At 55.1% G+C, this 12,183-nt stretch overlaps 1 protein-coding gene across 1 annotated transcript; it reads left to right on the top strand.

Annotated features, from left to right (window-relative positions):
• Window positions 1-2,531: 2,531 nt before the first annotated feature.
• On the top strand, window positions 2,532-11,749 carry LOC126044912 (sulfotransferase 1 family member D1-like). The gene is given in 12 exon segments (XM_049815307.1): window positions 2,532-2,547; window positions 10,305-10,405; window positions 10,407-10,437; window positions 10,512-10,543; window positions 10,546-10,639; window positions 10,748-10,845; window positions 10,943-10,961; window positions 10,964-11,068; window positions 11,167-11,261; window positions 11,344-11,524; window positions 11,648-11,669; window positions 11,671-11,749. Coding segments are annotated over 12 exon segments (873 nt in total).
• Window positions 11,750-12,183: the final 434 nt, after the last annotated feature.

The raw sequence follows: 12,183 nt of genomic DNA, 5'->3' as shown, positions 1-12,183 counted from the left end.
TAATTATACTTCTCCCTCTTTTTTTTTTTTTTTTTTAGCTCAGACTTCCTGCACAGACCAAAAAAAGTAAATAAGTAGCTTAAAACCTGCTGTTAAGATTCTTTGAAATAAGAGGTGAGCTCAGCTCCCACGCAGCCCCTGTCCGCTCTGCTGGGAGAGCTGGCCAGAAGGGACGAGTCCTGGAGTGGGGAGGTTGTGTTGATACTCTGATAAACCCAGCTGATAGTATATCAAAAGAGAGCAAGCGCTGCCTGTTACCGTCATCAGAGGTGCGGCTTGGCTGTGCCCAAGCAAACATTCCTGCTGGGCAGGGAATCAATGAACCCACGGCTAGACAGCTCCTCCTCCTTCCAAAGAGGAAAACTTTGATGATCAAAAGCCCAGCCTGCCTTGTTTTACCAAAGAAAGATGGGGAGGGCTTTCAGCTCTGGTTTTGAGGTGGGAGTGGGAATTTTGGGGTGCTCCTGTCCATCAAAGGCAGCTTCACAGCAAGTCAAGGGATCGCAAGTAGTGCAGCTGGTTTGAAGAAAGACAACTTGCGTGGTCAGCAGCTGAGGAGCTGAGGCAGCTCCCAGTCTGACACGTCTTGCTGATGCATCTTGCCTACGCTGTGAGCCTGGCATGGGACATCCCTGTCTGACAGGATGAAGCAGGGAGGTGCGGTGACCGGGAGCTGGGGATGAGCCTTCTCATTTCTGTTTTGTTTCTCTGGTTACTTTGTATTATCCGTATTAAAAATGTTAATTCCAGAAGCATGGAACTGCTGTTCCAAATATGTATTGCTTTTGTTTAAAAAAATGGCTTTCTTGATTAAAAAAACAAAGGCTTTTTTGGGAGGTGGTCTCATCTGGGCAACACTTTCTGAGTAGCCCCCTGAGAGCAGAATTGTTCCAGCTCAGCAGCCAAAGGGGCTTGGGCTGTCCTTGAACCATGGGAGGTGGCACCTGTAGAGAGGGAAGAGCTTTTTGTGGAGAGGGTGTTGGTGAGCAGTCCCTCATCCCTTGGGGTACCTGAACTGTCTGTTAAACTGCAAAACTAGGGAAGACTGCTGGAGGATTGCTGTTTAAACTTCACTGCCTCCTGCTCCTAAGCACCACCTGAAAGAGAAGTCATTTGCAAACAGATCAGGGTGTCAGGAAAGCACCTTTAACCAGAAATGGGTCCCTTAAGCTTTTAGTTGGGGTTTTTTTAAGATCTGTTCAACACAGGACGGTATAAAGGACACAAATATTGGGGTTTATTTTAGGTAAACTGATGTCTTCAGAAGGTACTTGGTGTTGCTCTGATTGGAGGGGACATGACAATCTCTTTGTCTGAGCCCAAGGTGGGTTTTGTTTGGAGAAACCACCAGGGTTGCATCCTTTGTGGGTCTGAAACAGTAACTGAAGTGGATGGTAGCTCTGGGCATGGTCTGAGCTTGACGGTCCGGCAGAGATGCCTTCCACGGGTCAACAGAAATTAATAACAATGTCTAAAACTGAAGGGCCTTTTAACAAAAGAGACTTGTTGCATCCGGGGAGGTGAAACACTTTTATTCCCTTCAGGTGAGAAGGTATCATTTGCGCTTTGTGTGGGCCAAACGCTGAGCAGTTTTGTTCAACAGAGGACACTCAATACCTTGCCCAGGGGGGCAAAAGGCCAGCCAGCTGGTCAGGCTCTGTCTTCTGGCTCTGGATCAACAGAATTACTTTTTCCCCAGAACTTCAAGACAGTCGCAGTTCACTAGCCAGAGGGATGCTTAAAAAAGAGGATGGCCAAAAGTCATCCTGTAAGGATGTCTTTGCTACAGCTGAGCAGCGGCTGTTTGCGGCTCTGGCTGGCAGGAGCAGCTGGAACTGGCTGGAAGTGCAGATCATGAGCTCGAGTCCTGCACCCTTCCTCTTCATACAGCAGTGAGCAGCTTGAATCCACCTCACCATCACATCAGCCCTCCTCCTCACCCCTTGGCTGCACAAGAGGCGTTGGACACAGCCCAGAGTGGCTTATGTTGCAGAGTTAAAATTTGCAGTGAGCAAAGCTGCGGTGGTTAAGCTGTGTTTCCTTCCCCATCTCTCCCAATACTGCCTCTTGGTGCTTTAGGTGCCCTTCCTACCTCTGTTTGGGATGTGCTTCTGTCTTTGAAGGTTCCTTCTTGTATCTTCTGTAGCCAACCTGACTCCTGCCTGACTGGGCTTTCTGTTTCCCCCAAAGCACTTGGGAGACAGAGATTGTTTGTAATTATTGCAAGTCTTATCCTTAGTTAAATTAGGCTTCCTGGGACATGATGAATGAGAAGCCATGAGCAGAACACGTGCAGCACATCCATGCTGCTCTGGCTTCTCAGGAGTGGGAATGGCTTTGCTTTGTCTTTTACTTAGAAGGACATGATGCACTCTGCCATATGCAGTAGTGACAAACTGCTCCCTCTTTCCACGCCTGGGGACACAGTGTGTAGGAGAGGTAGAAGGGCACTCAGCAAACAAGTTTCATGGTATTGATGTAGTTTTGCAGCGCTGGGTCTCTGTAAAGTTGGTTGTAAGAGGAAATTTAAAATGTTGTGTCCCAAAGGTAACCTTAAAAGCACCAGCTATTTTAACACTGGGAAGTCACATAAGCATTTTGAGAGGTTTGCAGTATTTCTTTTTTAGCAGTCACTTCACTGAAGATCTTAGGAGCTGATATTCCATATAATATCAGTCATATGCTGTTCCAAAATTTTGAATGAAAGCCATATTACCTACACTTGGCCAGAAGTGTTTTTGCTGACTCTGTTCCAGCTGTAAGTAGTATATTTACAGCTCAAACTTAGGGAAGCCAAGGACTGCAGTAATGGCAGTGGGACCTCTGAGCAGGTAACTTGTAGGAAAACTCTGCTAGAAGTCTTGTTAAACTTTCTACTGCTTGTATTTTTTTCATGAGAGTGAGGTAGGAGCTGTTTTTGTGGAGAAACAGGAGACAAGAGTAGCCCAAAATAGCAAAAATTAAGTGGGGAGAGGTGGGAAGCCAAAACAGGGCTTTTGGGGCTCTACCGCTTGTATATAAGATAGTTGACTTGAAAGCTATAAAGGTAAACACAATTCAAAGGTTAAATGACCCTTCAAAAAGCAAGGTCACACAGCATTTAAATTGCCTGCCAGAGAGAAACCTCTTTGTGCTCCTGTAAATCATCTACCATTAACAGGGGAAACATAAGTCCATGAATACACATAAAAGTGCAATCACTTTGAGAAGAGCTGGCATGAGTTCCTGCTCACATGGGACACTTCGGCCACCAACAGTCTCACAGTACAAGCCCATCTGGCATCCTAGTCCTGGTCCTCACCATCAATGTTGCCAGCAGAGAGAAAGGTCCTCCAAGAAAGCAATAGACAAACATACATAGATAGGCATTTGATATGATTCACACCAATAAATCAAATAGGAGGGTGTAAAATGAAATAGTGGACAAGTTGAATGGTGGTTCTTGGGCTGATTTTCTGGGAGGCAGCTTCTTCAACCTGCTGTACACATCTCTGCTGTAAATGTGACAGTAACTTTAAACTAAAAATAACCCAAGAAACTCAAAGATGAGAAGAAAAGCGAACACAAGGAAAGCTGCTTCAGGGTACAGTCTGACGAGCTGAGAGCATTTCCATTGTCACAAAATAGCTTTTCCCATAAAAAGCAGATTAGACCAAGTTGTTCAGAAAATGATGGGACTACATTGCTTTGAATGAAGAGCTTCTCCTTGGAGCTGGTCTTCTGCTCAGCAACAAGTGGCTGCAGAGGCACCATTGGGAATTATTTTCCCAGGCCAAGAGGATGGGCCAGGAGAGCATGATTGAATTTCCTTTCCCTTGCCAAACTAAGCCCTGTAGCACCGAGGAGGTATTTTGCTTAGGTTTTGCTGTATTTGTTCAGTTCCAGGCACTCCAATGCCATTACCTCCCTGTCAGGCTTTAGGAAGGGCTTTCTGATTTTTTGCAGAAGTTGAAGGAAAGCAGAATTACCAAACCCACCTCATATCAGCCTGGCAAAAGCTAACTGCTCCCCCAAACCTTGCTCTCAGTATGCAAGCCTTCATGGGTTAACTGTCATACATTGGTTCATAAAATGCACTTTTGTTAAAAAATATTTATGTTAGCAGCTGCACCGGCAATGTTACTAACAAAATATCCTTCTGGGCTTTGGATTTTTTACAGTCTTTGTTGGCTGGTGGTTTATTTGTTTTGTTGGGTGTTTTTTTTGTTGTTGTTGTTGGTTTGTTTTTTTATTTTAAATCCTCATCCTGTTCTAAATAGGGGAGTGATTCATTCTTCTCTGTTTAATTTTGCTTCAGCCTACCATTTTCTGTTTCAGGCGGAAGGAAAACTCCTGGTTTGGTCATAATAGAAGGAAAATATGACTGTGCGAGCTTGGCCCTCAGAAGACAGAACGAGACCTGTTTGTATCTTATTTAGCATAAATAGATTCTGTGTAAGGCTGGCATATAACACTTGAAAGAACAAACCCAGTGAAGTCACCACAACATGAACTACCTTGAAATTACCTATATCTGAAATGACTTGCCCCATAGGTCCCTGATTTTGCTGGAGGAGGCACGGGTTATCTTACAGCAGGCACAAGTGGATGGGGATGGCAATAAGGAAAAATAATTTGATACAGCAGTGGTTACTGAATACAGTTTGAGGCCACGTGGCTCTACTTTCAAGGAAAAGTTTCCTTCCCTGCTAGAATTAAGTACAAATACTTCTTGATCTAGATATAGTGAGAATCATCTTCCTATATCAAAATTACTTAGAGAATTACCAATTAAAAGGTCAGTGTGGTGAAAAGGGTGAGGGCTTCTATAGGTTAACACACAGGATCAGCTACCCAACCAAACCCAGCCACTCTCAGAAAGGATTTTTTTCTAACCATGACACCTAATTTAGTCTGTTTGCAGGTTTTGAACAACTTTGGTTTTGTTTTTTTTTTTTAAATGAAAACTGCAACATTTTAATTTGCTAATTGCACTGGATGGCTTTGCCAGGGAAAGACCATTCTTGCAAGTGGGAAGGAAGATATTATGAGTAGCAGTAGGCACACAAAGCTGCTATTTACATTTTCCATATAGTTACTCATTCTTCTAAGCCCACAGTTGTTCTGCACTGATATAGTTTTGCCACTGGAAGCTGCAGGGCAAATGAGAAGTGTTGGCCAGAAGCAGCTCTGAGCCTCTCAGCCCTGGCAAGCATAAGGGCTGTGCTGGTGGGACCTGAGACTATCCCAGCTCTTCAGTGGGGACTGCCCTGGCGGGGGAGAGGTGCACCCTGACCAGTCTGATCCTGTCCCAAACCTCTCCAATTTCAGAAATTATTTGCTGTTAATGCGTTGCTTGGGCATTGTGGAAATGCAGGATAAAACCCAAGTCGTGTTGATATAAATTCTATGAAGAGAAGGAAGGGCATTAGTTCTTGCCTGTAACTATCAACTGCTTTTAAAACTGCATGCAGTTATTAAATTGCATGTGCTACTAAGGGAAATAAATTATTTGCATGAAGACGAGGCACCCAGAAGGCAGGGATCCGAGTCTGTGTCATCCTCCAGGGGACTCTTGTTGGGGGGGGGGGGGGCAATACTGGGACAGAAAATGTGATGAGAGGAAGGTAATGGGCGGAGAGGGCTGTGTTAGATGACAGGGGTGGGACAGAAGCTGTTCTGGAGGACGGGAGAGATGGAAATCGGGTTTCTCTTGCAAATAATGTGTGTTAAACACCTGTTGATCTCCCCTCTGTTAGCTCATGTGTGACACTCCTCATTTGCCTGGATTTGGCACTCAACGCACAGCCCTGGTTGCTGCTGAAAGGATTGAATCCATCCACCAGGAAGCATAATGATGCCATGGGGTTTCAGCCAATTCTTGGAACAATGGGTATGAAAGAAGGTCTGCTCCCCTTTCTATTTGAAGCACTCGGGAAAATGAAAGCATCACACCTCTTCACTTCAACAGTGCTGGATGTCCCCCATGTGTGTCCCAATGTCACCAGTAGCCCTCTGCAAGGGGCCGGCCCCGGTGGCTCTCCCTTCTCCCAGGCATACACTTGTTCCCATGCCTTCCTCATCCTCACCTGGCCCCTCGCACCTACCTCCGTCACTCCCCAGCCTCGGGAATGGCTTCCTGGGCTCCAACCTGGCCTCCTACCTGATGGAGTCACTCACCCCATCTGTTTTTTTCATGAAGAAGCCCCAGCAAGGGGCAGAGCCCAGCATGGAGCTGCCCAAGGAGCCGTCCTTGTGTTAACCCCGTGCCATGGTCCTGGGGTGCCAAGGCCCAAAGCCCAGGGTGTTGGTATCGGTGTTGCGCCTTACCGGGCCCCTGCAACTCACTGACTGCTCCTGTGCCCGTGGGTTCCCCCCTTTTCTGAAGCCATACTCTCTGCTAGTGTCAGGGGCACTGCAGGATTTCCAGCTCATCCCCAGGGAATGTCCCAGCTGATTCCTGCATTTTGTACCTTGTGTCAGTATCCTGGAGCTGATTTCAGGGCGATGGGTCTCCCTGGCCCTGGCCCAGTGGGTGGGAAATACTGGGAAAGGTGCTTAAAAGGGTTCAGGGGAGAGAGACCCTTCAAGTGGAGAGGGTTTGGGCCATGGGTCCTGTGCCTGGAGTGCCCAGGGTGCCAAGAGCACGGTTTCTCTCTGATTCCTATCCACACCGATGCAACCAACATGGACCTTGTTCCCTCAGCTCTGGGATGAGTCCCCAGCGTGGCCCATAGCGCACCCTGCTGCAGGATGAGGAGAGGATCTGGACAATGCCCTGGTAGTGAGGCGCTGCTGGGGGGTGACCAAGGAAATGAGAGAGGACTGGAGAACGCTTGGTGCCTCGGCTGCAGTCATGCTTACCTACAGCAGAAGCTGTCCTGGGCAAGGCAGAGACCAGGCAGGAATGGGACAGGGGCAATGAGCAGGAGCAGCTTGGAGGCCAGGGAGAAGTGAGGTGGGGACCAGAACAGGGGCACCTGTGTGGAACCCCACCAGAGGTTGGTATCTGATTGCATTGGTCCCCAAAGCCTGGGAGGCCGGCATGCCCCAGGCTGAACTCAACGACTTAGTCTCTGGGGGAAAAGGCTCTTTTCACACCATCTTCCACCTCTTTACTTGAGGTGTGTACAACAGCTGGAATAGTCATTCACTCATTAGTCCCTATTTAGAAAATGTGCAGTTATGACAGTTCAAGTTGTAACAGTGATTGATTTACAACCCTGTCAAAAGCCAAGATCATATGAACAAGCACAAGCTGTAATAAGCCGGAGCAGAAATGAACTTGAGCTGAAGCCGCAGACCAACTGGAGATGGAACCAAACTGGAGCTGTAAATAAGCTGGACCCAAAATGAAGCCAGAGAAGATGAAATCCAACTGGAGCCTAAAACATACTGGAAGCAAAACCAAGCTGGAGCTGTCCATGAGGTGGACCTGAAACAAGCGAGGGGCAGCAACAAATGACCTGAAGCTGCAAGTGAGCTGGACCTGAAACGAATTGGAGCTGAAACTAACCAGGGCCATCCATGAGCTACGGCCACAAACGAACTGGAGGATCCAGGAGCTGGAGCAGAAGCAAAACAGGGGCAGAAGCAACCGACCTGACACTGCAACCGATCTGGAGTTGCGAAGTCCCTGCAGAGTCTCTGGGCGGGTAGAGCTAGGCAGGGCTGTCCCCAGGCAGGAGCGGGGCCGTGCAGAGAGCAGGCAGCAGCATTGTCTTCGGAGCAGGCAGCCTGGCTTTTTCCTGAGGGATCTACACCCTGTGCAAGTCTTTCCAGCAGGGTGGCTCCTGGCATGGCTGAGGCTCCTCCATCCATCTGTCCATCTGTCCGTCCCAGCGCAGGGAGAGATGTGGGACATTCAGAGCTCCCTATGGCACGGCATGGCCCAAAGAGCCCCTGGACCTGCTGTCCCTGCAAACCCTGCTGCCTCTTGGGCATGGGCGGCTCTTCCTGGCCCCTCGGCAGTGGCTCCCCGGTGCCACGCACCTGCAACAGGAGGGGAAGGAAAAACGGGGGAATGGGACATCAGAAACCTCCCATTTCTCCCCAGGAGAGAGCCAGGATCTGGTTGAAAACCCACCCGCCCCATGCAGAAGCAGCAGCTGCACAGACAGATGACCAGCAGCCCTGGGCTGGGGCTGACAATGCACCAGTGCCAGTGGGATCTGGGCCAGACCCCAACACTGCCTGCCAGCCCCGAGGGCCATGCACCAGCACCCACGGTGACCCACCAGCGCTGCCCCTTGGGCACCGGGACCCCTCCTTTCCCTCAAGGGCCCGGCGGGGACCCCTGCCAGGAGATGGCATCTGGCCTCCCCGTCCCTCGGCCGCTCCGCCGGCGGGACGGGGGCAAAGCCAAAGTGCCCCGAGCACAAAACCGCTCCCCGAGCTCTGGCCAGGCCTGGCTCCTTTGTGCCCGCTCGGTCCCAGCACCCCGCTCCCCGGGCCGGGGAGGTGACCGATGACCCCTGCCCGCCCCTCCACCCCCAGGGACCCTGCAGGGACCCCTCCCCTCCCGTGGCACCGGAGCCCCCCTGGGTCCCGCTGGCACAGTCGGTCCCACCCCACGGGTCTGCTTGGCCGCCACCTCGGGGCCCTGCTCCTCGCCCGGGCGCCGGGATGAGCCTTCCCCACGCTTCGGCCCAGCCACGCGGCCTCGCCTGTGCCGCCGACACCTCCCGAGGGACCGGCAGCACCGGCACCTTCCAGAGCTCCCCGGGCCCGGCCAGGCCGGCTTCACCGTGCCACCGGTGGGGCTGCGGGCGCCGGCGCGGGTCCCTGGGGCGGCCTCTGCTCCCACCGCAGCACGTTTGGGGCGGAAAAAGGTGGTTTTCAGTAGAAGCAGGGCTTCGCGCAGGGCCCCACCGTGGCAGCGCCCGACGCTGCCGGCTCCGGCCCTCGGGCGCGGCCTGCGAGGGTGACGCCGGGCAGGGCTGAAGGGCTGAACCCCGGGGGACACCGGGTCCCCCCCAGCAGCAGCTCCCACACGCACCGGTTCGAGCTGCCAGCCCCAGGCCGGAGGGGTTTGTCCTGCCGGCAGCTGCTCCGGGAAAGAGCTGGGGAGAAAGAAGCAAGCAGCCGGGAGGAGGGAGCCCGGGGGCAGGAGGGGTCACCGCCCGCCCCGGGAGACCCCCCCCGCCCTGCCCGGGCCCCCTTCTCGCCCAGGGGAGGCGGCGGGGAGCCAGGACCGGGGGCCGCTGGCACGGTCGAGCTGGGGCCGATCCCGCCCGTGGTGGAAACGCGGAGCTGCCGGGGACCCCCCGCCCCAAAGGCCGAGCTGGTCCCCGAGAGGGGTCGCCGGAGAGTCGGCGCCGGGAAAGTCACCGGGCGGGCCCCCGCCGGGGATCCCGCACCGGGGCGGGGGCACGAAAGCGAACCGCTGCCCCGCGGCCGCCGGCGCGGGCAGGGCAGGCAGGGCAGCGACGGCAGCTCCCGCAGCCCCGCGGCCGGGAAACCCGGCGGGCAGCAGCGGTCGCCCGCGGGTCACCCGCGGCAAGAGCCCCCAGCCGAGAGCCGGGGGGGCCGGCCCCGGGAGGGCTCGGGGCGGCACCGCGCCGCCCCGGAGGAGCCCCGGGGAGACGGGACACCCGCGTACAGCGGGCACCCTCGCCCCGGGGAGACGCGGCGGCGGCACCGGGAGCGGCCGTGGCGGGCAAGCAGCCCCCAGGCACGGTCCCCGGGCTCCCGGAGACGGGTCCGGGGCCCGGCAGGGCCGCCGCTGGCCAGAGACCCGGGAACCGGGACCCCGGGGTCCGCCGGCCCCGGCCCCGGCCCCGCTGCCGCCGCCGCTGCTGCGCTTCCCCCGCCGGTCCCGCGGCGGCGGCGCCCCCTGGCGGCCGCGACGGGGGTGTTGAAGCGGCGGAGCGGCCGCGCACCTGCCCCGCACGGTGGCGCCGCCTGGCGGCCGCGGAGCGGCACCGCAGCCCCCCCCCCGCCGTGCCGTCACCCGTGAGACCGTCATGGCGGCCGGGCGCCACCCGCCCGGCCGCTCTGCGACACCCGTCCCGCCCCCACCCCACCGCGCCGTTGCCCCCCCCCCCCGCCAGGCTACTCGCCCACATGCCTGCCCATAAGATGGCTGCGTCTGCCTCTCCTTTGCCAGTGACCAGCTGGGATGGGGGTCAGGGAGGCCTCACAGGCTCCCCCGGGGGATGCCCACCCCAAAACCACCTCACGATCCGGGGTGAACTTAGTCTGACGGGGCGCTGTCCCAGACGCCGTCCCGCCACAGAATCCGGCCGGTCCCGAGGTCGCGGCGGCTGCCGGCGAGGAGGACAGCCGCCACCACGGACACCCGCTGTCGGCCACGGGGAAGGAAGACGTGGTCAGGGAGGAGCTGGGCAGCCTCCATGGCATCCCCCTCTACAAGTGCTTCGTCAAGGCCTGGCCACAGGTGGAGGCTTTCCAAGTCCGGCCAAGCTGACCCGCTCATTGCCACCAACCCCAAATCGGGTGAGTGGCCCTGGGGAAGGGTGCAGGTGGGACAGGGTGACGCCAGCCCTTGCAACGCTTTCCCTGTGCTGAAGGCACGACGTGGCTGAGCAAGATCCTGGATGAGATATATACCACGACGGCGATGTGGAGACGTGCCAATGGGATGCCATCGTCAACCGGGTGCCCTTCCTGGAAATGAAGGCCCCCAAGATGTCGAACAGTGAGTCTCCCAGCCCGGCTGCCCCCCTTGGGTTGTGTGGGGAGGGGGCTGAGCTGGGGTGGGGGTGAGGGTCCTGGCGTTCACACTGCTAAGCCCCCTGTCCCACAGGCATCGAGATGCTGGAGAAAACCCTGTCCCCGCAGCTGGTGAAGACCCATCTCCTGGTCCAACTCCTCCTGACCTCCTTCCAGGACAAGAACTGCAAGGTAACGCCATGGGTGCCCCCTGCCTCTCTCCCCATCCAGGTGGTAGGGAGGAGGGTATTGCTCTGCACCTCTCAAACACATCCTCGACTGTCCCCAGATCATCTACATGGCTCGCAACTCCAAGATGTCATCTTTTCCCACTACTACTTCTACCAGATGGCCAAGATGCACCCTGACCCCAGCACACTGGGTGAGTTCCTGGAGACCTTCATGGCTGGCAAAGGTGGGGGCTGAGCCCCAGGGTGCCCATCCTGAAACACCGTGGGAAGGGTGTTCCTCACCATGCCACTTTTCGGCTAACCCCTTGACTGCATCCTGCAGTGGCCTACAGGTCCTCGTATGAGCACGTGTGGAGCTGGTGGGAGAAGAAGCAGGAGGAGCAACTCCTCTACCTCTTCTATGAGGACATGAAGAAGGTGAGGGTGGGATGGAGGGGAGGGTAGCCCAGTTGCCCCTCCCAGGCTTTTTGCCAGCCTCCCCATGACAGCCACCCTGCAGGACCCACGGCAGGAGGTGCAAAAGATCCTGCATTTCCTGGGCAAGGAGGTGGTGGAGGGGACGGTGGCAAGGATGCTCCACCACACCTCCTTGCAGGAGATGAGGAAGAACCCTGCTGCTGACTACGAGACCATGCCCACTACTCTGATGGACCACAGCTTCTCCCCCTTCCTCTGGAAAAGTGGGGTTGGGCAGCGGTGGAGGGTTTGGGACAGGTGTCCCTGGGCTGTATTGCAGTCCCTATTCATGGCTGCAAGTATTTTGGGGGTATCAGGATTTGCCCCACTCATTTTCTTGCCCCCAGGGATCACTGGGGACTGGAAGAATGGCCCAAAACAGGCATTTCGACCAGCACTACCAGGAGCACATGGCAGGCTCCAACCTCAACTTCCAGATGGAGGCGTGAGGGGCTCATCCCCCTTTCTGGGGGGGCTCTACTTCTCCCCGCTCCTCTGGCGGGGAGGGAGGGTCTGGACAGAGCATCCTTGTACCAATTCTCTTTTCCCCCTGTGATAAATTGGGATAAGTGGAGGACAAGCCATTGCCTGTGGGGAAAGGTGAGGGGGCTGAACCCCCCAAATCCGGGACAGTGGCTGGGGACCCCCCCCATGCTCAGTGGGTGGGAGGGTGGGTGTGCATGGTATTTTAGCTGGTGGTGGCCAGGCATCACCAAGGGTGGGCATCCTACCAAAGACCACTGCTGGCCCCCAACGCCTTGGGCCACACCAGCTCCATCCTACCAAGGCATCTGGAGGGAGCAAAGATGAGTGAAGAGTGGAAAAACTCTGAAGCGCTGGTGAACCCACTGCCCTCACAGCTTTTGTGTGCACAGGAGCTTTC

Source organism: Accipiter gentilis, chromosome 12, assembly GCF_929443795.1.
Source record: "Accipiter gentilis chromosome 12, bAccGen1.1, whole genome shotgun sequence".
In the NCBI taxonomy this organism is placed as follows: Eukaryota; Metazoa; Chordata; class Aves; order Accipitriformes; family Accipitridae; genus Astur; species Astur gentilis.
The sequence above is the reverse complement of the archived record's forward strand: the minus strand, read 5'-3'. Positions and strand labels throughout refer to the sequence as shown.